Source organism: Gymnogyps californianus, chromosome 3 (assembly GCF_018139145.2).
Source record: "Gymnogyps californianus isolate 813 chromosome 3, ASM1813914v2, whole genome shotgun sequence".
NCBI lineage: Eukaryota > Metazoa > Chordata > Aves > Accipitriformes > Cathartidae > Gymnogyps > Gymnogyps californianus.
Genome location: NC_059473.1, coordinates 68,141,981 through 68,167,925, shown reverse-complemented (window position 1 = coordinate 68,167,925; position 25,945 = coordinate 68,141,981). Strand labels below are relative to the sequence as shown.

General features: G+C 39.7%; 2 protein-coding genes across 3 annotated transcripts in view; both read right to left on the bottom strand.

Moving 5' to 3' along the window:
- Positions 1 to 2,306: 2,306 nt before the first annotated feature.
- On the bottom strand, positions 2,307 to 24,840 carry KIAA0408 (KIAA0408 ortholog). Of its 2 annotated transcripts, XM_050894799.1 has the most exons (7): positions 24,619 to 24,840; positions 17,605 to 17,711; positions 13,304 to 13,502; positions 10,176 to 10,517; positions 9,758 to 9,837; positions 7,053 to 8,427; positions 2,307 to 5,229 (listed from the first exon to the last, which is right to left on the bottom strand). In XM_050894799.1, the coding sequence occupies exons 3-7, from the start codon at positions 13,436 to 13,438 to the stop codon at positions 5,056 to 5,058; spliced, it is 2,106 nt and encodes a 701-aa protein (XP_050750756.1). In that variant the 5' UTR covers positions 13,439 to 13,502; positions 17,605 to 17,711; positions 24,619 to 24,840; the 3' UTR covers positions 2,307 to 5,055. The 2 variants fall into 2 exon arrangements, with proteins under 2 accessions (XP_050750756.1, XP_050750757.1); XM_050894800.1 differs by lacking the exon at positions 24,619 to 24,840 and having other exon boundaries at positions 17,605 to 17,814.
- A 674-nt stretch (positions 24,841 to 25,514) lies between these two features.
- The window catches only part of SOGA3 (SOGA family member 3), a 30,905-nt gene continuing 30,474 nt past the window's right edge, over positions 25,515 to 25,945 (bottom strand). Inside the window, exon 6 of the mRNA XM_050894798.1 lies at positions 25,515 to 25,613. Coding sequence (XP_050750755.1) covers positions 25,515 to 25,613 — 99 coding nt within the window. The remainder of the gene's footprint in view (positions 25,614 to 25,945) is intronic.

The window sequence follows — 25,945 nt, the reverse complement described above, 5'->3', positions numbered from 1 at the left end:
TATGGGCTCACAGAGCAGGAAAAGCATACATACAAAGATGCTGATTGAAAAAAGACAGTACATTACTGGAAGTTTCAGATGGTACGAAGAAGGCAGCACAGAGGGATCTTCCATTAGAAGCGAAGAACTAACCACAACATTTACTACAAGTGTAGCACCCTCTTCTTTGATCTTCTGTTTTCTTTCTGATTTTTATTTGCACACTTTCACTTTGATCATATTGAGGGTTCAATCTCTCTTACCCCATGGAAATTCTGATACAATTCTTTTTAGAGTAACATAGTTAGCAAGGCACCCTTAGGTATGAGCTCCCATACCTACACAGCAACTGGATCAACTGTACACATCAGAAACACGTCTCTGCTGATGTAAGTACTTTGCAAAACAGAAAAGGTGCGAGGGAGAGGGGTAGAAGCAAACCTCAAAAGCAGATTAATTGTCATTTCAAAAAACAAGAGCACAAGTTTTGTATAACGTATGCCACTAACAGTTGATGAAGAAAGTGCGTTTTCAGTGATGCAAAACAATAGATGAAGATCTAATATATTTGTGAATGGCGATAGTAATATCAGCACTTTTTAGAATAGGCTGTCCAAAAAATATTTTGACTGCAGTACAGATAGAAAGTCCTATGGTATGGCATATACATATAGACCAATGGCAATAAACCATATAAAAATATACATCCACTGGGAATCAAGGAGGGGTGGAAAGGCCAGAGGCAACAAGGGGCTTTGATTTAGTGCATTTAGAGCAAATGCATTCTGCCTTCCAGTTTAAAGAGCATGTACACAACCAAAGACACCACTACAGATTAGTCCAATAGAGAATATCAGCAGTAAAATGGCTAGAGTTGTATGTTACAGATCTCAAAGCCAAAGAAATTCTTTGCATAGCAGCACTGTGAGAATTGCATAAGTTCTTGCATGCTAGGAAATTTAGGCTTGGTCCAGAAATAACAAAACTCTAAGGGAAATGGCCTGCCTGCTGGGTTGCTGTAGATCTTTGCTAAAATGCTGTTGAATCCATTTGGATACAAAATCCCTATTTACAGAAACAATTTTTTAAATAGACAACTGGAGAAATAAATTGGTGCTCTGAATGTTCTGGAAAATTATATTACACTGATTGCCAATTCTTTGCTATATGTAACAGCTAACTCCCTTAGAGTATGTGTAATAGTGAAAGATAATTGTGTTGTTGCTGGAGAACAAGCAAAGTTCATCCCTTCAGCAGCGTTTTAAAGACACATAAGAAGTCTATCACTAACACTGGAAAGACAAAACGTTTAGTGGAAATGTACTCTGAGTTTGAGGAATGATATCCAGAGGTTTTAAAGGAAATGTTTTTCCTCTACTCCTTCTGCCTCTAGCAGAGGCTGGGAGTCAGGCCAGTTTTCTAGCTTTCAGGTGGCCTGCTATGTTGCATATGTAGATAAGGTCTAACTGACTCTCCTCTATGTGTTTCTATTGTGCCATGCTCCTCCCTAAAAGAGTCTCGGGGAAAGATTATGGCTCCATCTCCCAGTGTGAGGGAGAATGATGCTTTCTGTCAACTAAGTACCAGCCAGCTGATTCCTAGTGACATCTCCACTTCAATGGGCAGCTGACTCTGTGTGTGCAGGGAGTTTTGCATTTATTTCAGTACTAAAGCCCATAAACATGCAATAAAGAGAGTCTTAGACTTGTTCAGAGCACAAGTAAGAAGAACCTATATCTGCATTAAGACTTTAGACAGCATATGGAGGAATAATATTAAAAATCTATTTTAAAAACAGGCTTACAAAACTCACCGCTTCCATAGGTGACACTAGGATTAATAGAAAGGTCAAGTTATACTTGGATCATTTGTGGTTCTTGCGTGCGTGCGTGCGTGCGTGCGTGCGTGAGAGAGAGAGAGAGAGAGAGAGAGAGTGTGTGTGTGTGTGTGTGTGTGTGTGTGTGTGTGTAGAGAGTCTCTTGCTTCAGAGCTTCCCAGGTAACTATATTTCCTTGTCAGAGAGAACATGGGGGAAGGTCCAGCAGAGCTCTTCCCCCTGTAGCAAATAAGTGCAATAAAGAAGCCATTACTATGGTTCAGTAATCACAGTTCTGGGAACTAAAATATTCACCACAGTGCACTGGCCCTGATACAGGTGCAGTTGAAGAGAATATTTAAACAGTGTCAGTGGCAATTTTCTAAAATTGGTATGTCCAACTAGCCACCTGCAGACCAAAATCACCAGTTTTGATATTTTTGGGCATCAGAACCAAGGTCTGTAATTAGACGGACACAGAAAATTTTGACAAAATGGACTTGTCCTTGACCTATTAGTTTATTTCAAAAACCTCCTGTTCATTAAACTTACATACATCAGGGAATGTTGTAGATATTTGATCCTTTCTCTGTTATTCAACAATGATGTGAAATATGTCAAAGGCGATCAAAGAAACGGAAGGGAACTAAAGAAATATCTTCACTGACTAATCAAGGGAAATGCTTTCGTAGTTACATACTCCAAACAAACGTGCACCACCATTTTTCAGAACAAAACTGCTTAATTTTACCATGAAGGTAATTTAAAGAAGTTTAATTGCAGTCAACACTGACTGAAATTAAGAACCATATTTTTTTAAAATTCTCTCATATTACCCTTTCCTCAGCCTTAGGCATTTAAAGCTGCTCAGCTACTTAGGCATTTAAAAGGTCAATTTGCGAGGCATTTTGGTTTGCTAATTTCCACAGATAGCTAGAATCTTAAGCCGTGTTCCAAATTCACTGTGAATCATCTCTAATTTTTCTAGTTCTAAGGAAGTTAATGGAGTGCAATCTCTAAATTAGGGCAAACAGGCAAATTTATAGTACTCTTGATTTTTCACTCGAGCACACAGATTTTTGTCTCTCTCCAAGCTGTATAAATTTTCTTCAGGATTTTCTTCAAGATTTTCTGTCCTTGTATCTTTTCCAGTAATAACTTTGCAATAATGTCTGAGTAAATTCTGATGAATTGTTGATCTGTTTGAAGCCTTCATATATGGTTGTGGGATATTCCCACCACTCACACCTAGAAAGGACCAGAAGTCTAGATTGAGCAAATTACTCTGAGTGTGTTTGTGCCATGCAGGCAGCCACAATGGCATGATAAGGTGGGATTTATGGCTCTAATGCCTGCTCGCTCCAATACTGGCATGCCTGAACAGCTGCTGATACTACCATACAGGCTATATTGCTCAGAACACATGGCCTCCTGTTTTCTCTCTCTGCAAAACCAAAGTTGTGCAGAGGAAAGAAGAATCAGGCCCTAAAAGGAAGGAAAAAGGCGTGGATTCTCAACATGACTGGAGTAGGACAATAGATCACTATCAAATTAAGCACAATTAATTTTCCCTATATTGCCACATATACAATTCACTAGGACAAAAGCCTACACTCTCTCTGAAATCCTTTTTACATTCACATAAGAAGATGTGCACATTAAAGGGTCCTGGGATGATTTTTGACATTCCTTTGAACACACTATGTTTCTCCAGGAGAAGAAGAAAAGTTGCAAGACAAGATCAGGCTGATGTTGAAGAAGTGCCTCTTTACTCCTTTTAACCTAGACATGCTGTTTAAAGGTAACATTTATCATCATTACTGCACTATGCATCCAGCAACAGCCTAGAGAAGGGTGCAAAAATTCCAGGATGAAGGACACTGTCTTTCTGAAAGTTCAGCAAGAGTCTGGGTAGCATCCATATTTCTTTCACGCTGTGGGAAGGAACAAGCCAGGCTCTGTGCACGTCATTCAGATGGCCCATAATACCAAGTCAAGTGATGGCAAAAACATACTTCCAACGCCATGTGTCTAGGATTTCGGGCACCATTGTGATCATACCTCGATGCAATATTTCCGTACTAGATGCAGCTGGTTCCCAGAGTGCAAGTAAACTTCATAACTGACTGCCACGAGTCAGTCCGGGAGCAGTAAATTAGCAAGTGGCTCAGGCACTCTAGTCTAGGAGAAGAGTAAAAAAGGAGTGTGGCTGCAGCACTGGGAACAACGGTCCTTGTTCTCCTGCCTTGAGTGAAAGTAAACAAGTCCATTGTTATCTGACTTTGCCAAACCTCAATGTATAATGCTAGAAGGAAAAATAAGTTTTACAGAATTGAGCATATACAACCCTTTTCTTCCCTTCATAAATTGTATGTTACACTAGTTGAAACTACTGAAGTGTTTACAGTATGCTATACATATAATGGCACATTTAAGCTTTTTAAAGGGATTGGAACATTTCAGGAATGTCTCTGGTGCTGAAAAAGGCTAATGTATTACAAATCATATAGTATTTTAATTCAGAAAAAATATGTTTGGGTATTTTGACCTAGCATCATAAGGGTTAGGAAACCAAACGAGGATGCCATGAAGCATGACTGACGAATCAGTCAAGTTAGTCTGCTTCAGATACATATTGTGCAAGGCATTATCGCTGCAATCAGTCACAAAAATGCATATTTAGTTTTTGTACATTAAATACTACACCTGTGAACCTATGTAAAAGATATACAAAATATAAATGTCATCAGGACTGTATATTTCAAACTTTTTAAAATAAACACAAAGTATATATATATGTACGCATATAGGTTGTAATTTCAATATCAACACTAGCACAGTTTGTCTCTTCTAAATACAGACCTCTATACTTCCTAGTCCAACACATGCACCTACGAACACACGATCATGCATACAGCTTCACGTTCTGCTGTTTGCAGAAGAGTCAGAATATACAGCACTATACATTGTTTCAACTCAAAATTGATTGGCAAATTAAGGAAGATGCCATTCAAAAGAAATTCCTTGTGAGCTATTACCAAAAAAACAGAGAAAACCAGGGGTATAGTTATTTCATCTCAATAAAAACACTGAAGACCATGGTGATGATGACCTAAGATTCAAAATGCTTTGTCCGGCATGTGGTGGGGGTCACTCCTGGACAAGATACAACAGTGTAGAACTGGTTGCTATAACACATACCAAACACAGTTATAATGAGGCGTAGAGCTTTCACAACACCATCCAACCCAGCTCTGCGTTCAGACTACTGAGGTCTCTGACCGAAAAGAGACAGAGCAGTTGTACGCTGTTCTTCTCACAGCAGGCGGTGCTGACGGTGATCTGGATGCCCATCTGGAAGGTAAGCGTCGATTTGCTGGCCGAGCGGGCCGGGAGAAACCCTTCCCACTTGAACATTTAGCTGGCACAGATATCTAGAAGACAAAGGCAATTCCTTGCTTTAACAAGTTACGGCTTTTGTGGAATGCAGCAGGAATGTCGGAAGACATTTGGGGTGACCTCAGAACAGGTGGTCTGAAGCTATTAAAAGAAGCACAGTAATGCGCAGAATGCAAAAGAACAGCTATTTCTATGTATAGGGATTCTCGCATCAGCTGCGGTTTAAAATATATGGAGACAAGTGTCAGGCACAAGGAAAGGTATAAAATGTTAATGCAAGCCAAAATTGACATTCACTGCTCATTTCTTTTCATTTTTGGAAGATTTTTTGTCAATGAACACTGTGTACTGTTCTAAACGTAGAACTCAGAATACTGTCTTACATTACTGGAGTATGATCTGCATACTTTTCAGGTATTTTTTTGATAGATCCTATTTCAGCAGTCACATCTTGCTAAGAACTCTGTTTCCATTAGTGCAATGTGAAGCTGTTTACACTTGGTAACTAATTCAGAATGGTTATGTATAAATGCAGTCATGTCTACATGCAGAGCCTCATATACACAGGAAAACCAACAGATTTTGATCATAGCTACGGTGATGTAAATTGGAAATAATGAAAAGAAACCAAATGCCTCACGCCATGTGTAGTTCTTTACATCTTTGTGACATGAATGCTGCTGGACCTAAAATGGTAGCCCCTAATCAGGCAATATTCTACACTTAGTTTGTACAGATAGAAATTACAACATAAAGTGTGAGCCTATGGAAAAAAAAATCCAACTGGCTTAGTAAAGTTATTCTGGGCTTACATCAATGTAAACTCAGTCATTATCTAGCCATTATTTCTTCCCTACATATTCATTGAAGAAAATTTATTTTCCTATCAAAAGTTCATTGGATGAAAAAGAAATCAGAAGCTTCCTGGTTTTTTCTTTCTGTGCTGTAGTAAAGATGTGCCTGCAAAGCAAGGTGTTGCATCACTGCAAGGCTGTCAGAAAGACATGCAGAAGAAAATCTGCATGCTCGGATTCTCAGCTGTTTAAATCCACATAGTTCCACTGAAGTCTGTGAATTTGTGACAGTTTAAAGCATACCAGCTGACAGTCTGAACCCATTTAAGTTTCTCAGCTCCAAACACATTTGCCTTCTCTTTTCTGAGACACTAAGGGGCATACCTCTTTGTGTTCATTGGCCAAAAAGCTCTTCAGGAAAAATTGTTATTTCTTTGTGGCCTTTTACAGAACCTGCAACTTATAGTGTATTTTCAAAACCATCTGTTTCTCTTTTCATTAAGAAAGAATGTTGGCAAAAGCAGTATTTCTAAACTTCTGCAAATAAAATTAAGCCAAATATAAATTAATTAGTCAGGCCATACTCTTCTGTTTCTGAGAGCCTATGCTTGAATACATAGGGGAAGCCTGGAACCGAGACATGAGTAAGAGGAGGTCACTCTACTACTGGAAACTTTATGGAGCTACAATGCCCCTTTTCAGAGGCAGTTCCAAGGAAATCCTGAACGAAGCAGCACCCTGGATGCTGAAGAATGCTGTCGAAGCCCTCTAGGATTTTGACATGGCCAAGTGTGCTTGAGCCTTTTGGGAAGGTTTATGAAATAACTCATCAGCTACAGGAAGGAGGGAGGGAGTTAAAACCTGATTGCAGTTCTCACTAGTTCAATCCTTGAATAACTGCACTGCAGTTAAAATCTAGCTTTACACAACAGCAGCAGAGACCAGAATCTGGCACACGTCCTCACATAATTATTTACAATATCACGTTAGCCTGCCTCATTTTAGAATCTGAACCTTGGTATGAAACTGAATTATTTTGTTGTTGCCATTCTTATGAACCTTACCTCTGGTAACTTCTGTCTCTCTTTTCCTTGCTTGAGTTGCTGCCCAATATGCCTGGCTGAATTCCTCGGAAATTCTTGCTTTCCTTGCTCAATCTGGAGCATTTCTAAATACTGACTCAATGTCTCACAACCCCCATCAGTGAACTCAGAATTTGCCCGTGTCCACTTATCTTTGCAGCATTTCGCATTACATGGAGAAGTCACTGTTGATTTTTCATAGTTTTTCAAAAGCTTTTCAACAACACCATAGTTCGACCTTGAGTCAGCTGAACGCGGGCGACCGGATAAATTACTTGGTCTCCAGTCATGCTCGTGAAGCATGTGCCTATAACCACTAGTATTTGGAAGTCCATTTATTTGCTTTTGTTGCCCTGCCATTCTGACAGCTTTGCTGGGGTTGCTAGTTTCTTGCTCCTTTGCTGCAGAGAATTTGGGATTTGAAACAGAAGATGTATTTACAGTTTCTGTCCTGCTAACAGCAGAGTCACACAGTGGGCTGCAGGGTTTGTGATCTTCTGATGCTGTTCGAGGCACCTGGTTTTCTTGCAAAGCATTGTTACGTTTATCTGTGTGAAATACAGTCCGGTTAAACTCATCGATCTTTGCTGCTAAAGTTTCATTTCTTTGGGTCTTTCCCGAGGTATACCTAGAGTCTTCCAAAAGATCATTGTGCAGGGTAGCAGGGGCATAAAAGTCATTACTGTAATAAGGGCTGCTGTGAGACCTGGGATTTTGTTTCTGGTGCATCTTGTTGCTTTGGGCCATATTTCCATCTGAACAACTCTTTTGGGCTGACAGTGGGGCAGGTTCACTTTTATTGTCTTTTCCAAGTTTGCCCACATCATAGGCCCACGTGTTGTGGCAGAAACTTGTTGGTACATTGCACTCATTTTTGATTACAGGTATTGCAGCAGTTACCATCACAGGACCTTTCACAGCCTGCCCTTCATTTGCACAGGCTGCTGCAGTTTCATTCTGGTTGATAGGTGAAGGATTCATCAGTTTCCTTCCGCTCCTACAGTCCTGAGCCTTGCAATTGCTTTTGATGCCTGGATCTCTTATTAGTGCTTCAGAAAGCTGTACGACTGCAGAAAGTGAGTTTGTTAGGTGTCGAGAAGTGCTCCGTGGAGGCACTGGTGGAGCTTCTTTCTTTTGCCAAGGTCTGAAGTCTGTTCCTGTGTCACCAGTAAGACCACCATAAGACATGTCCTTCAAAGCCTTGGTGGAGCTCATCAGATTCTTCCTATTATTATGTTCCTCTGTTTCAAAAGCAACTGAAGTCTGTGATTCATTGCTAGACACGTGGTTCATCTCAGGCAGAATAACTGTGTTTTGAGTTTCCTCAAATTCCCCCAGGAAAGGAAGTGATTTCATTCTGGAAATAAAAGGAGAGGTGTTTTAGGGATGAGCAATAAGGGTATTCCCCCAGGGGCCCTCAGCATGGATTCATTCTCCCCATGAGCAAGTGTTTTAACACCGGCTGCTTAAAAAGATTTGGGAGCAGTTTTGCTGCAGCTGATACACCCAGCGTATTTCAAACATACATGAAGAATTTGAGGAAAGCTCAACAAAGGGAATCTTGTATTCTTTTCCCTTGCCACTAAAATTCTTTTTCTGAGTTTTTGTAGATGATTGCTTGTTTTCTTACCTATCCTACAGTAAGGACAGTGGGATCTTGTGAGTTCTAATGAATCCAGTGAGAGTCTGCCTGACTATGAACTGAATGAAGAAAGCTTTAGGACATAGTGCATCCCTTGTGTTGGTTTCCTAACATTACACATAACAGTACAAATGTGTCTTTTAAGATCTGTTCAAAAATCACCTTTCTCAGCCAGGATTTAGAAACTATGCATCAGCTATGAATCTACTTGCGTTAAAGATACAAGCACTAACCCAGCTACAATAATAAATTAGTGACAGACAGCCAAGTGATTGCATGGGGGAGTATAAGAAGTCCCTCTGCTCTTTGGGAACATCTGAGAAGAGCTTGCCATGATGGGGTCTCAGCATAGCTGAGACATAGCCTTTCTCAATCTCTTTCATGGTGTGCACCCTGTCACACCACGGATTCAGTCTTACCTTCTGAGAATTTCTGCATAACTCGAGAGGAAGAGTGATGCTTAGCTTGCTAAAGGAGACTATGAACATTGAATTTTTAACAGATGGCGGAATGTTCATTTGCCATACTTTTCAGGGTCTGGCTTACCATCTTTCCATTAGTACGAACATGTGGCTGTTCTTCCTTCTCTTGCCTTCTTTGCACTCTTGGATTGTCAGTCCCTGACACATCCCCCACACTTAAGGCTAGATCTGGGCTTAATGTAAGAAACCTCCCAGCCTAACAAACTCATACAGTGTTGCATAGAACTACATGGAAATGGGACCAGGGCAGACAGAAATATCTGTTCACTTTCCCAATCCTGTATATAGCCATTAGAAACAAGTACAATTTCATCTCGTATAAATACTAATTTCATTTTGTAGGTTCTATAGATAAACTCCATTTTGCTAGTAAAATGTGCACTTGTATCATATTTCAGTATATTTCATTTGAATGTTTTATGCTGAGCACTGAAACACTAGGAGGATAGGAACTGCCCAACTCCTAATAAATTCAACAGCAACCCCCCCTTCAAAGTGAACAGGAGCATAGTCTCATTATTCATTTTCTTCCTCTACTATAAAGAGTCCAAATATGTTTTTACCTTCTGTGGTTGGACTTCTTTCGAATTTCCTCTTGATAGCTGCATAATTCTTCACTGACTCTGGCAAGTTCTTTAAGAGCCTTTATAAATATAAAAACAGTCCTTTAATATAAGCCTTTTAAATGGTATCTCCAGAATTATTTTGAAACTTGTGGTGATTTGCATTTAAGACTCACAGCAGAGGAAAGTAGCACAAGGAAAAATGCAAAAATGCCCCCAGGTTATGAACAGAGGTAAAGAGCACGCTGTTAACACATTTAAACAGTGAGAAGACACTCATCAATAGCAAACTGAGGAGGAAGTACAAGACAGTGCCTTGCTGGAAAGCTAAAATCAGTTCTTTAGGTTAACCTGGCATGCCAAAGGCCTCAGTATTTTCCTCACCCTTGTAACTGAAACATGCCCATACTTTACTTACTACATTGAGATCACCAATATAATTCTTGGCATTTTTCTTGGAAGTTTTGATGCTGAGGCTGTCTTCAGGTTCCTCACAGTTCTCAAAGGCCAGATTGTCCATTAACAGAGTATTGTTTCTGCTCTTGGCTCTGGTTTCTTTACATTCATGTCCTGTTTTACTGAGCAAACTCCCTTTTTCCATCCTGTCATTTGCCACATTGTGTTGATAGTTCAGCTCCACTGTGTCACTGTCTTCCGAAGTAGGGGAATGCATGGACAGCTGCAGCATCTTGCTCTGAATGGCCTTATTATCATGGACGTTCATATTGCTCTCCCTTCTAAGTTTTACCTCCTGGTAAAGCTGAAAAAACAATAGAACCTTCTATTAAATCATGGTACAGTGATGAACTTTATGGTAAAAGAACATATTCATCTTCTGTTTTGAATGATGCTTCACTCAGTAGCACCAAGTAGAAAGATTTTATACATGTGCTAGTATAAAAGTGTTGAGTCACACAGTGTGATAGTTCACAGACTGTTATTGTCACAGGTTGAGGAAAGGGCTGTTACCATTCACAAATTCTTTGCCATGGTTTTAATGTATGGCTTCCACCCATAGGATGGGATCGGAAGAGACCTCAATGAGGTCAATGGCCCTGCTTTGAGCCAGAAGCTGTATGGTTGTCTTCCAAGTAATATCAACGCACTATGTGGTGGACACAGCCCTGATCTGATGGATGGGGAATGTGAGGGAACGTGAGAGAGGGAAAGGGCTCTGGCTATGTTACAGCCTGTTAAATTATATTAGTTTAAGGAGGTGAAGTGAATTCTCATCACATACAGCGCCATCTGCACTAGAGCAGACTCTTCTGGTTCTCAGGCAAGTGGAATTCTTCCCTATGACTGGAGTGATAAACCAGTACTGCAGAATGGTATTATTTAGCAATGTGCTGTCACTCTCTTATCTTCTTTCATGCTATCTGCTGAGATCCAGTGGCTTCATTAGTAAATGAAAAGGTGTTAATTCCTGTCACCCAGCACATCCAAACTAGGGAACTGTGATAAATTATAAATTAGAAAAAATAGCAACATCATAAAAACCTCTTCTGCTTACAGTATCATTTCCAGTGCCAAGAATCCCACGGCTCTTTATAAACATTCATTCTTAACTTGCTCTTAAGAAAGCGCAGAGCAGGCACCTCTGAATAGCCATCTGCCTGCTCTCTCGCAGTGCACAAAGCCATCACAACAGCTTTTGGAAGGACAGTGAAAAAGAATAACAACATGAAGAACATGTGGCGATTTCATGGGTAGTGCTGTGGATTAGAAGTATTCTCACATTCAGAGACTTGACACTTGACCTCATCCTGGGCTTTCAGCTTTCACTCCCAAAGCCCAGCTGCTCATGGAACCTGGGGGCTGAACTTTGTCATTTCCAAGAAATGAGGGCCTCATATGGACTCAGCATAGCAGTAAGAAGGAAGGATACCACCTCACAACTGAACAATATAATCTCCTAAACCACATAAGTCTTCCTGGAGGAATCCAGGAATTAAGTTAGGTTTTGGTGGGCTAGAGAAAAGTACCAAATAAAAATACAAGCTGATATGGTAGCACAAGTTCTATTGAGGAAATCCCTCTACAGATGATGGCATTTAAAAGGTATCTTCCCTTTGCTCCAGCCATGTGGCTTTTGGCGAAGAAATGTCAGGCAACTGAAATCAAGGGCAGCTATAGACACAGTTTAAGAGGGGACCTTAGGATACTGATAACCTTGGGGTATCATCTGCAGTTTTGTCTGGTGCTGCAGTATCCAATGATTTGCTTCATTCTCTTCCCCTCAGCCCCATTCCATTCTTTATCTCTTTTTCTGTCTCTGTCACGCTTTCCTAATCCATATGCTAATAAAGAACATGGAAAAAACATGGTCTTTGCTGCCATTGTCAGAACTACTAATAGCCAGAATACCTTTTCACAGCACATTACCGTCATTCCAAAACAGCTCATGTACCTAACAAACTGGAATTCAATGACACACACAGATCACATCATTACTAACTTTTGAAGCACCCTCACCTTGGCGGTGAAATTAGGTAAGACTGCACAGAAATGTCCTAACCCAAAAGACAAAATGTGGTGAAGACTATCATAAAGTCTGCAAGAACTGCAGGTAAAATATAAGAGAGCTGACGTTATGGAGTTATGCTGCAGGCTGGTTTAACGGGCAGTGTATGGCTGCAATGCATTTGGCTCTGATCATTTTCCTTCTCATACTTTCATGTGAGCAATCTCTGCCATACATTCCTGTGTTGCTCAGCCACAGGACGGTGTTGGCAAAGAGCAAGCAAAACTACTCCATGTGTATATTAGAATGAAAAATGTGGAAAGCTCAGTGGTGAAAAAAACTTGCTTCTATATGTTGCCAAGGCAGATTCAATTTATGCATTACGGAGTGCCAGAGGGTTCTGCTGCAGGGACAATTTGGGGATAAAAGAATAAGAAATAATTACCTTAACTATTTCTGGAAGAAGATGCGTTAGAAATGGCAGGGAATGAGTGTTTGTTAGTATGTGTAAACATAAACAGTGTCAGGACTTTCGTGCTATTTACTGTAGCTGTTTTTTCTACTAAAAGCTGTCCATAAATGGAGCAGGTTCTAGCCAGAATGATTCTGCATCATGCAGCGTTTAATGTATGACGTTCTTTTTAATATTACCTTTTACCCCAGCAGACCTGTGCCATCTAATTACTTTTTGCCAGAGAATTATGATACCTAGATTTTTTGTTACTAAATATGCATTTTCCTAAACCCCATATATGCAGTTGTTCAGCCAGTACTTGAAAAAAGCATGTATAATATGAGCAGTGTGGCTCATGCCCAGCAGAACTGGCAGCAGTATATACAGCCAACAGTATCATAGCAAACTTCACACAAAGTGACATTTAACCTCCTGCTTCGTATTCATGACTAATAAATGAGCAATTGCAAATACTGCTTAACACCAGGCTTTGCATCCTACCATCAGTTATTAGAAACTTCCAGTGACAGATAAGAAATATAATTCTGAAAAAAAATAAATTGAAGCAACCCCTAGTCACTTCACCCCAAGTGAAAATGTTAGCGTTCAGAGTTTTGTTTCAAAGTACCTCTTCTATTTTCTTCTGCATGACTTTCCATTGACATTCCCATTCTTTCCTTTCATTGTCAAATCTCTCCAGCAATTCCATCTTCTCTTTATTCCAGTTCCTCTCAGTATTCTCCAGTTGTTTACGCAGGTCCATGGTTACAGTCTGTGTAGCAGCAAGAAGATAGCTCTGCTTTTTTTCTTTCTTCCCTGAATGTTTCCTGGAAGTTTATCAGAATAAGTCTTACTTGTGTTTGATTCTAGCTTTCATGGAAAAAAACAACCAAGCAAAACCCCAAAATAATTAACTGAAATGTGCTTGCAGGAGACAGCATCACACGATTGCATGATATAGATCTGGACTGTGACTGGAATATGGACGAACTAAGTGTTATAGGACACAAACCCAAGGGCAGAGAGGCCCAGTCTGGAAAGGGGAGGAGGGACACGCATCCATCATCATAGAATTCAGGAACGTCTGCCACAGCAGGCTCTGTACCATCGCCACTTCACATCTTTGCCATTTTTCTTCACTATAAACCTGTTTTCAATGAAATTCAAGTCTGCATGATATTGAATGGCACTTCAGGATGTTGGGATCCTGCAACGTCTGCCCTTGAGGGTGAAAGCTATTTTTACGTTTGTTCAAAAGACAACTGCAAGTGTAAAGGTATCATGTTTGCTCATGCACTCCGTTCACACATGCATGTAGCACGACAAAGACTGTGACATTCTTTTGGCAATTGAAGACTGTAAACTTGATACATGCAGAAAATTCTCATGGCTATATGAATGCTTTAGAATACATGAAGGAAAACAGGACAGGAAAGCTAATAACAGGTAACAAACATATATATACAGTAGAAAGCATCATTCTACTATATAAAGAACTGTAGGTCACTATAAAGATTTCATGTATTTTGGATTTACAAATCTAAACCTATAAATGTTCGTTCCAGGACCAGCATAGGGAAAACTAGAAACTATTCTCCAATAGCACTAACTCAAATCTAGTTCAAAACCTTGCTCAGAATATTTAACTACTTTGTGCTTCAGTTTCTCCTTCCCCTTCAGAAGTCTTTAGTATCTTAGTATCTGTGAATGAAAAATTATTAATTGAACCACTAAATATGTATATTTTAAGGGAAATATTTTGGATCTGCTCATCCGACTTTGGAGCAAAACATTTACAGATTTTATGGGCCTGGTGTTCCTCTTGCTTTCTTAGGCTTTACAATAGAAACTCCACTACCATCTGCACATTTACTATGCCAGCAAGGCCAAAATAACACTCATTCATTCAGTTACGATGGCTCCTGTGGTATAATGGCTGGTACACACACATTGATACTTGAGTTTATTAACTTTGGCTCTCAAAGCCAGCTGTTGTGTTACTTAGGTGGACATGGAAGCTAGTTCTAGTCACAAAATGCCTCTGCATTGCTTTGGTCTCCTGCCAGAAACCAAGCGTATGGGCAGGCAAATGAATTATCAGACAGTTAACCAGGGGTAAGCCCAGTTTACGTTCCTGGAATTTGTTCATTTCCCTGACCGATGGTCAGTGATTGCCAACTCACAGGAACTGCCCATTTTATCACCCACATTTTCTTTGATATAGTGAAAATTCATTCTTGAGCTTAATGCAAAGTTCTTCCCCATCCTGTATTTTATTGGACAAGTCTTGTTGATTCAGCTGTGGCTACTGTGTAATCACTGCTTACCAGTGTATGCGTTATTTCAGCTGACTGGGAAGCTGATGCCAAACTTGGAGTCAGCTTCTTTCATGAAGAAGTAAGCAGAAGAACTCAGCTGAAGCCCAATGGGTTACTCAGGTCCTTGGGTCATAAGAAGTCCTGCTACAGGATCTCTCAACTGACAGCCATCATGGGCCCAATCCTAACTCAGGGGTTGCAAAACTGTTTACCCCAAGCAATTTTGGACGGAGGACTGACTTAGAGAACAAGCTGACTATACTTCAAACATCTCTGTCAGCCCATTTCACAATGATGTAACCATGTCACCATGTAACACGGTATTGGAGCTTACTCTTTCAGACTCTGACTCACACCTGCCTTAGAGTTCTGAAATGGCAATCTGTCCCTCAACTATCTACAAACAGATTTCAGACCCTTCTTCTTCCACCTGCCTAAAAACGTACAGGGTGACTTTATAAAAAAATAAAACTCCTTGAAACTAAGAGCTGCTGAAAGACAGCGCAGCATTCTCATCACAGAAGTCAAGCACTAGTTTCCTCATGGCTTCTTACAGAAGGCAGCCAGGCTATAGGGACTGCACCTCTCCAGGCCAACGTTTAAGCTTTGTGCCAGACTTCAGTAAGTGTTGACCAAAAACAACTTACAAAAAAATTACACTGCACTTAAGACCTGTTGCAATCTAAACATCTTTTGCTAATGAACTTTAAAACCATTTCAATACTTTCTCACTTTGCTAATTCAAAGGTTGCAATTTTTAGTACAGTCATTTTCTTTTTTTCTTTTTCTCTTTTTTTTTTTTTTTGGCTACATTTATGTCTTTATGACCTTTCAAGACATCTCTGAGAAATAAACAAAAGTCAACTCTCTGCTCCATTCGAATCCTTCAAATACATGTCAGAAAGAAATAGAAAAAGGTATAAACACTGTAAAGTCATGAACAAGACAGGCAGGCATAATCTGTCTAGAACTTGCTCAAATGGTGATTTTGCTAGTGCACTACCAGTAATAATGACCATACTTCAAACAGTAGCATATTACTAGAAAGAAAGTCAATACTATATAGCATATTTTTTTTTACACATATAAGAATAGACATATAATATGTACTCTTTTCAAGCACCCGTATAGCATTGAAAAGGCCCCTGGTGGTTTCTTAGTGCTGGGAACTACTATTGCCATGTTTGCATTCATCTTAACAATATCCAAGTTGTTTCATATGGGACTCTGATTATAAAAAGAGATTGGACACCATCAAAATGAAATCAAGTCTTGGAAGAGGTCAGTTACAGAAGTTATAGATTGCCACTTGCAGCTCTAAGATCCACAAAAAACTTGTATTGCTTCTTATGCTTCTCTGATTTCCTCTTGACATAAATTCTGAGAAGAAAACTTATGTTTATTGATGTTAGCAGCTGGATGACTATACAGTTTTGCTGCTATTGTACAGTGGATAAATTCCTCAGAGAGTTTTAACTCCTATTTCTATTACTCTTTCCCCTTTTTTTTCCTTGGTGCTTGGGTTTTTTTTTTTGGGGGGGGGGGGGGGAGGGGTTTGCTTGTTTTTTTCCCTACTAGCAATAAAATCCAATTTGTAGTCCTGGTAGTATACCCTCTGTCTGTATAGTGTACCGAGATGTCCCCATGGGTATTTCACATGGCTTAAGCAACCCAAAGGGATGTAAAATGCCACATTATAATTTGCTGTGTGGATCAGAACAGTATCTGTGCTCTTGCAGTATTGGCACTTTCTGCATGTCCTAGACAAGGTCAGAAGCTCATTACAGCAATTAAATTCAAGCAAATAATCAATTTTATCTACATCAGCTGCATTTTCCCTTAACTTTTCCTTTAGCTCTCCCTCCTTTCAAGCAAAAATGTTTTATGCAACTACTTGATGTTAATATTATTATTCCCCCATGTCTTAATCCGTGCCCTTTCTACCCACATATCAAAAATGCAACATAGTTTGCAACCAACCTCTATCAACTTCTGAAAATAATCTGCAGTGACATCAGCTGAGATGTTATTTTTCAACAGAGATTAATTAGATTGGATGTGCACAACCATTCAGATATACAAATCTTCCCTTGATTTTACAGAAAAAAAAAAGATTAAATTATGTTTCCAACAAAGTGTGGTATTTTGGATGACTAAGCAAATTGTAAATTTATGTATTTGTTCAATTATAAGTGTGCCATGTGTCACAATACTGTGCACTTTATACATAAAAAGAAACTACAATTGAGAGAGTGAAAGAGAGAGAGAAAGGAAAGAAAAAAGAGAGAGAAATGAAAGTGCAAGAAAAAGAAAGAAAGGAAGAAAAAAGGAAGAGAGACAGAAAGAAAGAAGGAAAGAGACTCGAGTGCTCACAATGCTACCTGTCATCCCTGTTCTGTTGATATATCTGTGCCTGCTCTGAAGAAACTGACTGAACTAACGAACAGTCTTTCTCTAAGAGTAAAGACCAATATATAACATACATGAATGCCACATTACATATAAATAAAATTAAAGATGTTTAAATAACTGTTTGCCACACTAGTAATTTGCTTTCTTTTTTAATCTTAGCTGTTCAAAAACACTGATTTAAAATAAACTGTAACCATACCTTTAATGGAATAAGAAATCCTTTACAAGTTTTTCAGTCCATTTCTAAACAGCAGTGAAAGCAATGAAATGCATAGCTAGCTGGGATCCAGTTCTGCGAATCTTGATCTTTAAAAGAAATAAGAAAGCTAAGCAAGACACAACCTTTCAACTGGGGCAGCATTTGCAACTGTCTTTGAATAACTCCGCAACTTTTGCAAACTGAAAAACAGTTCCGTTCAGCATCATCCCAGCAGCTGGCTTCCACGTGACGTCAGTGCATGGAGGATGGTTTTAAAGCCATCTCTTCCAACCCCCAGCTCTGTAACTTTATATCTCCTCATATTTTGTGTAAACAACTCCAAGTCCAGGACATTTTTAGGTTTTATAGTGCAGTCCAGTCTTTAAAGCTTGCCAAAGCAGCCAGTGTTAATATTAAAACTATGACAATAGGCAATTTTAGGTTTCTTTTATTAGCGTCCATGTTGTAAAGGAAGATTCTTTGTTGCCTTCCAGACCCAGTTTTCAGGGTTATATTTTTTAGTATGATCATTTTGAGCTTTGCAACTTGATCCTCATAAACTGCTTTGTAAAGGCAGTTTGTTTAAAGCAGCAGTTTTGTTAACAGCTATCTTAAAGAGCTACAAGCAAACCACTCCTCCCTAAAATCTTTTTCTGTATTCTAAATATGCTATCACTTATGAAGTGCAGAATTATTGGGCACTGTGTAATCCTACTGTCTTGCATTCTGCGAATGGTGATAATGGTTTCTTTGGGATATGCCCAAATATTCCTGCTACTTTATAAGGTTTCTGGATCAGATTCTCCAGTCTGTTAAGATACTTTGTGTCTCAGCAAAGCAAAGTGCTTGAAATTGGATGGAGAATCTCCCTTGCTCAGGGAAACTCATCCCTGGCACAAGGCTAGCAAGGAAGGTCCAAAACCACCTCGGCCTGGATTTAAAGCACTGGGAGTGCCCATAGCAAGTGATGGCATGGGGTGAGGGAAGGGAGCGTATGTGACAAAAATGATGCAGCAAGTGAAAGTCCACGGGAGACCCTGAAGCCAGTGTAGCGAAATTTAGCTGCTCCCCCTGCTGAGCCGCAGGCACGAGGAGCTCAGCTCGCTCCTTGCATCTCTGCCCACCACAGTAACTCTCCTGTTGCACTATGTGTTAAATTGCTTTCATTTGGCACACTGAGAGAGACCCCTGGGCAGAAGCTTCATGCACATACCGCTGCCCTGCCAGGTAGTTCTGCTTGGATGTGGCTGTGGACAGTGACTGAGACCACCCCTAGTCAGAAAATTCACATTTCAGGGAACATTTGTCCCCACGTGTACCTGGAGAAGGGCCACAAAGTACTTGACTCATGCAGCATAAAACTCTGGACAAATTCTGCTGTCAGATGGGTGTCTTCGAATGCACTAAGCAGGAGTGATGTATATTTTTGTGGGCAGAGCAGCTGATGACAAGAGGATCAGTGAGATGAAGGACACGATATGAAGATTCACACATCCTTTGCTTAGTCAGCACTCTCCTCTTTAGAACAATAAGGTTTTATCTGTGATAAAATCCATGCACAGCATAAATATTTTAGCTCTGAGTGGATTTTATAGTAAATACCAAAGCAGGTTTCAGGGAAAACACATTTTTTCTCCTTATATGGGCTAGCTGTAAGTCTCAGTGAATACATTACTGGGGTGCTTATTCTGCTCCCATGTAACATAAATAATGTGACTTGGGCTATTTGTGAAAATTTCAAAGATTATCTAAAAATTGAACAAAGATGCCCAAGTACATGACGGAGTGTTCCTGAAGAAAATCCCCAGCCCCTAGACTCTGAGGATTTAAAAATTCCCTGTTCATAAAGCAACAGTGTGACTTTCTTTTGTGAGGTTACGTCCCAACACGCCAGCTGACATGGCTGGGAGCGAAGCCCGACTGCCTGGGAGCAGAACTGAGCCCACAGCTGGAGGCTGGGTGCCACAGCGCTGCCTCCTCCCCCAAACCAGCACAGCTGCACCACTGCAAATGAAGACAGACTCTGAAGACATGTTTTTTTACTCTATCCATCAGCATAGGCTATTATTCTTGTGTCTTTAATATTGCTAACTCAATGCCTCTCATTTTGTTACGCGAACTCTTTGAAGTAAAACACAGTAAAATTAAAAGAAAACAATGGACTAAATCCCAGGCTTGAGTTTTCACTCAGGCAAAATCCTACATTTCTGTCACTGTGAGGAATTAGAAATGTGTGAGACTGAGGGGCTCCTTAGGAGACAAGAGCTGGATCCCACTCATAGGTCAAAGGGCCATGTTAAACTCATCCTAATATGGGAAATGCAGAGAAAAGTTGGGACAAAGAAAACGTGAAGCGAGCTCTAAAAACCTGGGCTCATTGCTCCGGACACCCTTAAATGTAGCAGTAGTGACTTTTGCTTTTGAGGAAAAAGGTTATCCAACAGAGACTGTCCCTCCTCCAACAGCAGCAGACAAAGCAGCAAATGTGGCTTTCTGGCCCCTGGCACCAGCAAAATAAGCAGGAAGGCTATTGTAGGTCTATTACATCCGACACACTGCTTCCACAGGCAAAGTGTACTTTGTCCATACCTGGTATCAGCTCTGCTTGTGTTAAAAGTCAGCACCTCAACAAAAAAGGTGCAAGGGCATTTTAAACAAGCCCTCTGCTAAATTTCTCTTCATCATGCAAGACTGAAGACAAAGGAGCATGATTTCAGCATGGGCTATAATCTAGTTATATACTCAGGGTAGCGTGTATTCTGGTTGATAGTATGCGCTCAAGATCATTTTAGAGCATCTTCAGTTCTGCTGTTCTAGCTGCGGTAAGCAACTGAACCACAACATCAGATTCCTGAATGATGCATACCTTGGTAATCCTGGCAAATACATCTCAGGAGTGGCTATATAAATCAGGAAATACGCAGAAGGGAATACAAATTCTGTCTCCTCTTACTATTGTGCACTTCTGTAACAGTATATAATTTAGTGGAGCAATAGAGACAACAAAGTGTTATGTCATGTCACTTCTTCAAGGTTACACTGGAAATCGGTGGCAGATACTTTAGATGTTTACTTTAAATAGAGCCACTGTAATTTTCCCCATAGGCAACTGCATGTGTAATGGCAAAAGCTGGGTTTGAATATCACTTCCCCTGGCATTAAATCAGAGACAGAAATGTAAGCCAATGGGAATTACGTCCCCGATACTGATGCCTTTAGAAGTCTCCTACTCACCTATCAAATTCTGGGGTGATTAAGAAGAAGGGCATCTAATATCCTGAAGCTCTGCTTGTTTTCGTAAACAACTCCCAAAGTTCAAGTGCAGTTCATCTCTTTTTATAACACATATTTAGACAGCCATGGTTTTGGCAATTTTCTATTTTCCGACTGCCAGGCATATTTCTGCACTATAGCACCTGCTCTCTTCTAGTTTTGATTCTGAAGCACTGGTGACATGTGTCAGCAGACACTTATTCTATCTCTAACAGGAGCTTCAGGCATGGATATTTTTGGTTGAAAGAAGTATCTCTGATCCTGGAGAAGATGATCATTCTAGTATCATGGGAATTTTTCAGTAACAGTAAAGAAAATATTCGTAGAGGTATTTTGTAAGGGCATTCAGAGCCGACTCTAAATAGGAAACAAATTTAATCGAATTTATCTGGTTGCATTAACGGAAAAAATTGCATCTATTTTCTAAATGACATAAAAATTCATTGGAGTTACTACCAATTTACACAAGTGTAAAAATGTCAGAATTAGAGCTATAGATGCAAGATCTCTTCTTTCGGAAAGAACATGGAATGAATTCCCTGGGAACACAGGAAACAGAAATTTAATCTTTCAGAGAAATGTAATATTAAGGCAATCTGGAGGTTCAAATTCAATGAAATTTTTGTCAGAATATTAATAATTTGCCAGAATATTCCAAAATGGGAACTGTGAATCTGCTATTGGTTTAAGTGAGATTTGAACTGATAGGTAACCTGGCATATCCAGCTTGTTGCCACATAAAAGCAAAATCTTATATTCTTCTTCTTATCGCTCTTCAGAGTTAGATGCTATGCGGCAGACAGAATCTAGTGAATCAGCAGTGTTCTGTCTGGCACTGCCCTGCCTGACTCCCACACACTCCTGCTAGAGGATGTGGACGTGTTCAGCTGCATTTACTCGCTCACCTGTGAGGTGGACTTTGCCCACCAGGCCAGTAACAGAGCGGGGAGAATCTTCTTCCTTTCTTGGCAAGTATAATTATTGCATTTCTTTGTGAGACCAAATTATTTCAATTTAGCAAGACACAGAACACTTATTTCTTTGGCTAGATGTTATCTTCTGGCTATGGGTAGATGTCCCTACTGATTTTATTAGCTTTCTCAGCAGCTTTTAAAATAGTGAAAAATGGAGGGCTGTGAACTTCTCTGCAATATCTGGTGTGAAACAGATAAGCAGCTCCAATCACTCCCTTCAAGCTGAATGCAGAAGGACATGAAAAACACGTCTCATTTCTCATTGAGATTTCTCTGTACTGAGGTTTTCAGTGGTCCTCACCATTCTCCTTGCTCATCACAGATTCAAAGACTGTGGGGAGCTTCTAAAATGATTTTGTATGCTTCGGTATGCTTTAATTTCAGATTGTAGCCTGTGCAATAGCTCCCTAAATGTTCCAAAAGGTCTCAGCTTTGATTTGCTTTGTTGATGCCTGACAGAATTAGGATGAGGAAAGCTCCAGCTATATGCAAGAAAAAACACTGTGAGAAATCAATTGCCAGTCCTGTGCAGAGGTTATCGCCACCTTTTCTCAAGAGGTTCATCCTCACCTTTTCTGATTTCTGAGAAAGAAGCAAATCTTTCCCAGTTACTTTCAAGATGTATTCAATGTATGAATTCAGTGTATTAAACTTTCCTACTACTTTACAGTAGTACTGTTACTGATACACTCAGTGTAGATCAAACCCTCTCTACTCATCTTTATTACATACAAGGCTGAGAAAGGTATAAACAAGTGTGGGTTAAAATATGAAAGCCCAGACCTTCAGATCAGATTTAAGTATGATTTTTTTCTCTTTTATGGGATTGAGCCAGTAACATTTAACAAAACCCAAATGATCTCTTCTTCCCCCAAGGGAGACACTAAAACAGAGAGAAACTCAAAAAGTCAGTCTCGTGCTAAGATTTTATATGACAAGTTTAAGCCTCAAATTATTATACTTTTAATGTCCAAATTGCAAATCCATGGGGGAAAAAAAAGAATTTCTCAAGCAGTTGCTGAGAAATTTCTTACAGCAGTTGCTGAGAGAAAAGCAGCAAAAGGGCCTTTTCCCAGTGATTTGAGAACTATCTTTACAGTTACAGAAATTCACTGTGAAGGGATGATATGCTTGACCATATCTTGCCATAATAGTTTCTAATATGCTGAACTTAACTTTTAGGCAACTGAGCATAAATTAGAGCAGCTTAGAAACTCCTCAAAATTACTTTGGGCCTGACTTTCTCTTTAATCAGGACACCAGGCAAGGCTATCTATTAATCTCACATATATTGATTACCATTTCCTTGAGACATATCTTGCCAAGTACAAAATAAATAATGATGACAACGTCCCCTGGTAGGAATAAGTATTTGGATTAAATCAAGGTTAAGTGATTTAACTGATCAAGGTTACTACACCTGCAGAGTACGCTGAGGGATAGCTAGACAAACAAGGAGAAAAACACAAGCTTTGTTTCATGCTGAATATTGTGAGTTTACTATTTCTTTTGTTCTCATAAAATAAATTTTATTGCCCAACCTCTGCTTCCCTCTGAGGGGCTTCCCTCAAAATGGTGTGTCTCTACTATTTCAGGTAGCAAAGCACAACCCAGGCACAGAGATGAACTGTTCTCACTGGGGAATGGGTTCAGTGAACAGAGTGCTAGCATGATAAATCAAAGGGAATCCTTATTGTTAGCTACAGAAACAGCTGCTTTATTTATTACCACTATTTATTACTAGATTTTTTTATCATGGCATCTGCACAAAAAAAATTCATTAATACACTTAGGTGTAAATGATCACCTTTGGACAATTCACATTTGTGGGACTCAGTGGTTTCAACATAGGTGGAATAAAACAGAAAAGAAAACTGAGCTCCATTGGGCATTTCAGATGAGGTTTTCGCAGTGGGAGATCTACTGTTTGCAGGAACTGCCTATGTTCAGTGTGATAGAAAGATCATGAGTCGCCTGCGCTCTCAGTGCAGCCTCTTGTAGGCAAGACAGGAATATTCAGTGACTATTGATGCACACCTGTGTACACAAGCTTCCCTCACCTATGGTAGCTCGCTACCAATGGCATGGTTAGACGGGGGTCACTCAGCAAGCCAAGAGTTACCATGTTCATTTGAAACTCGTTCTGATACCGGGAGAGAGAATCCAGAGCCCTGGCGGCTACAGACTGGAAAATGTTATCTGACAAACTAGGTTGTTAGGAAAAGACATTTGACATCAGACAAGGTGACTAGCATCACTCTCTTCAGTTCAAGTCAGACTGTAGTGTGGCCATTTTTCTAGATGCAGCCAGCCTACATCTCTCAGAAGACTCCTTGCCTACTCTGATACCTCCTCCTTGTGCATCTCATTCTGAGGGGCTCCAGCTCCTTGCCACATTTCCAGATATAGTGCTCTATACACCAACCATTCTGATTTTGTCCCTTCCATGGTGTTGAATCCACATAACACAGTGCTGAAAAACATTATCATCACAATCATGCAAAATATATACAAGCTGTGACATACAATTGCAGAATACACATCGAATGTGGTTTTACTATTCATATGCGGCTAGAATACAAATTCTTTCTCTGGGAGTGGGAAGAGGAAAGGAACAGACTCCTCACACCCGCTCTGCATATTTCTGTTTTGCTTCTGATTTGGTGCAAATTAATGAATATTAAATTTGTTCCAGTCACTCAGGAAATTTTTATTCAAAAATGATAAAACCAGATGAAGTGAGAAATATCATTTTCTGTTTGCTTACCTGGAACACCGTGGTGGGCAGGTTTCCTATTCAACTGGGTGACTTTTTGGTATGTTTTTTGCAGTTTTTTTGGTTTTGTTTTGGTTTTGGCAAACAAGTAGTCTTCAGTGTTTTTACAGCAGTGGCTATTACAGAAACTATGTCGCTTGCACTTCTTATCTTGGAGGGTGGACAAAATAAACAAACTGAAAATAATACTACAATGAACAGTAAATGATGAATGGCTTACAGTACAAAAAACAGTGTAAAAAGGAAGACAAGTTTAAATATTGTTGTGTATGAAAGGGATGAAAATAATACAAGGATGAGAATAAGTAAAATGATAGGCTGGAACATCTGGGAAAGTAAATACAAAGACAAAGAGAACAGTAAATTAATGGAATAGCAAGTCCAAAGTTTCAACAAAATAGTGAATCAGACTATGCTTGTGGAGGGACCAAGTGCCCATCTCCCATTGACTTCAGTAGGAGTTCTGCATGGTCAAGCCCTGAAATGTCCAATTTAACTATTGCTGTTATTTGTTTAGAGAAAATACTAATTCGTTTGCTTTAAATTTGTATAGGTCCATGCAGTGCTCTGCCTTTAAGCTAATGGGAGCTCTACAAGCTCAGAGCTATTGCTAGATCAGAAAGTGAGCATGCTAAATGCCGTTTCTGTTTGATTTCATGCAATACATGTATAGTAATTGATTAGCTTTAAACTCACTGCGTCTGTGACTTTCTGATACAAGGAAACAAAAGACTAATTAGTCAGCATAGGAATAAGAAATAATAGCTTTCAGTTTCACCTGGCAACTACTTCGACTGTAAACTAGCAGGACAGCACAAAGTAAATAACACAGCAAGAGACTTCCTAAAACATTGGATAATACCATGAGCAATAACAAGGTTTGCCAACTATAGGATTGCATGATAAGATAAGGGTAGGTCAGTTTTCATGGCAAAAGATCTTGAGTCAGCAAGGAATCTGCTCCCCAAAACCTCTCTGGAACAATTCTGCATAAAAATGTACCACAGAAAAGATACTAGTCACTGCTGCATGTAAGCAGTGACCCATAGCCCATCAACAAGATACAATCAGTTACAGCAATTCCAATATTCACATTACCGTGTGGCTCTGTGACTCTGTTAAGTAGATTTGCATAGTTTATTTTTCTCTGTGGTTTGTCATATTCTCTATAATTTTGGAAATTTAATGTTTCCTCCTGTTTAAAATTAATAAGATTTTCTTTTTATTCATTTAACAGGAAGCCAACCACTAAGAAAACAATCATGTTCATTTATGTGCCAAAAATGCTGTCTGCACTGCCTTTACTGGTGATGAAGGC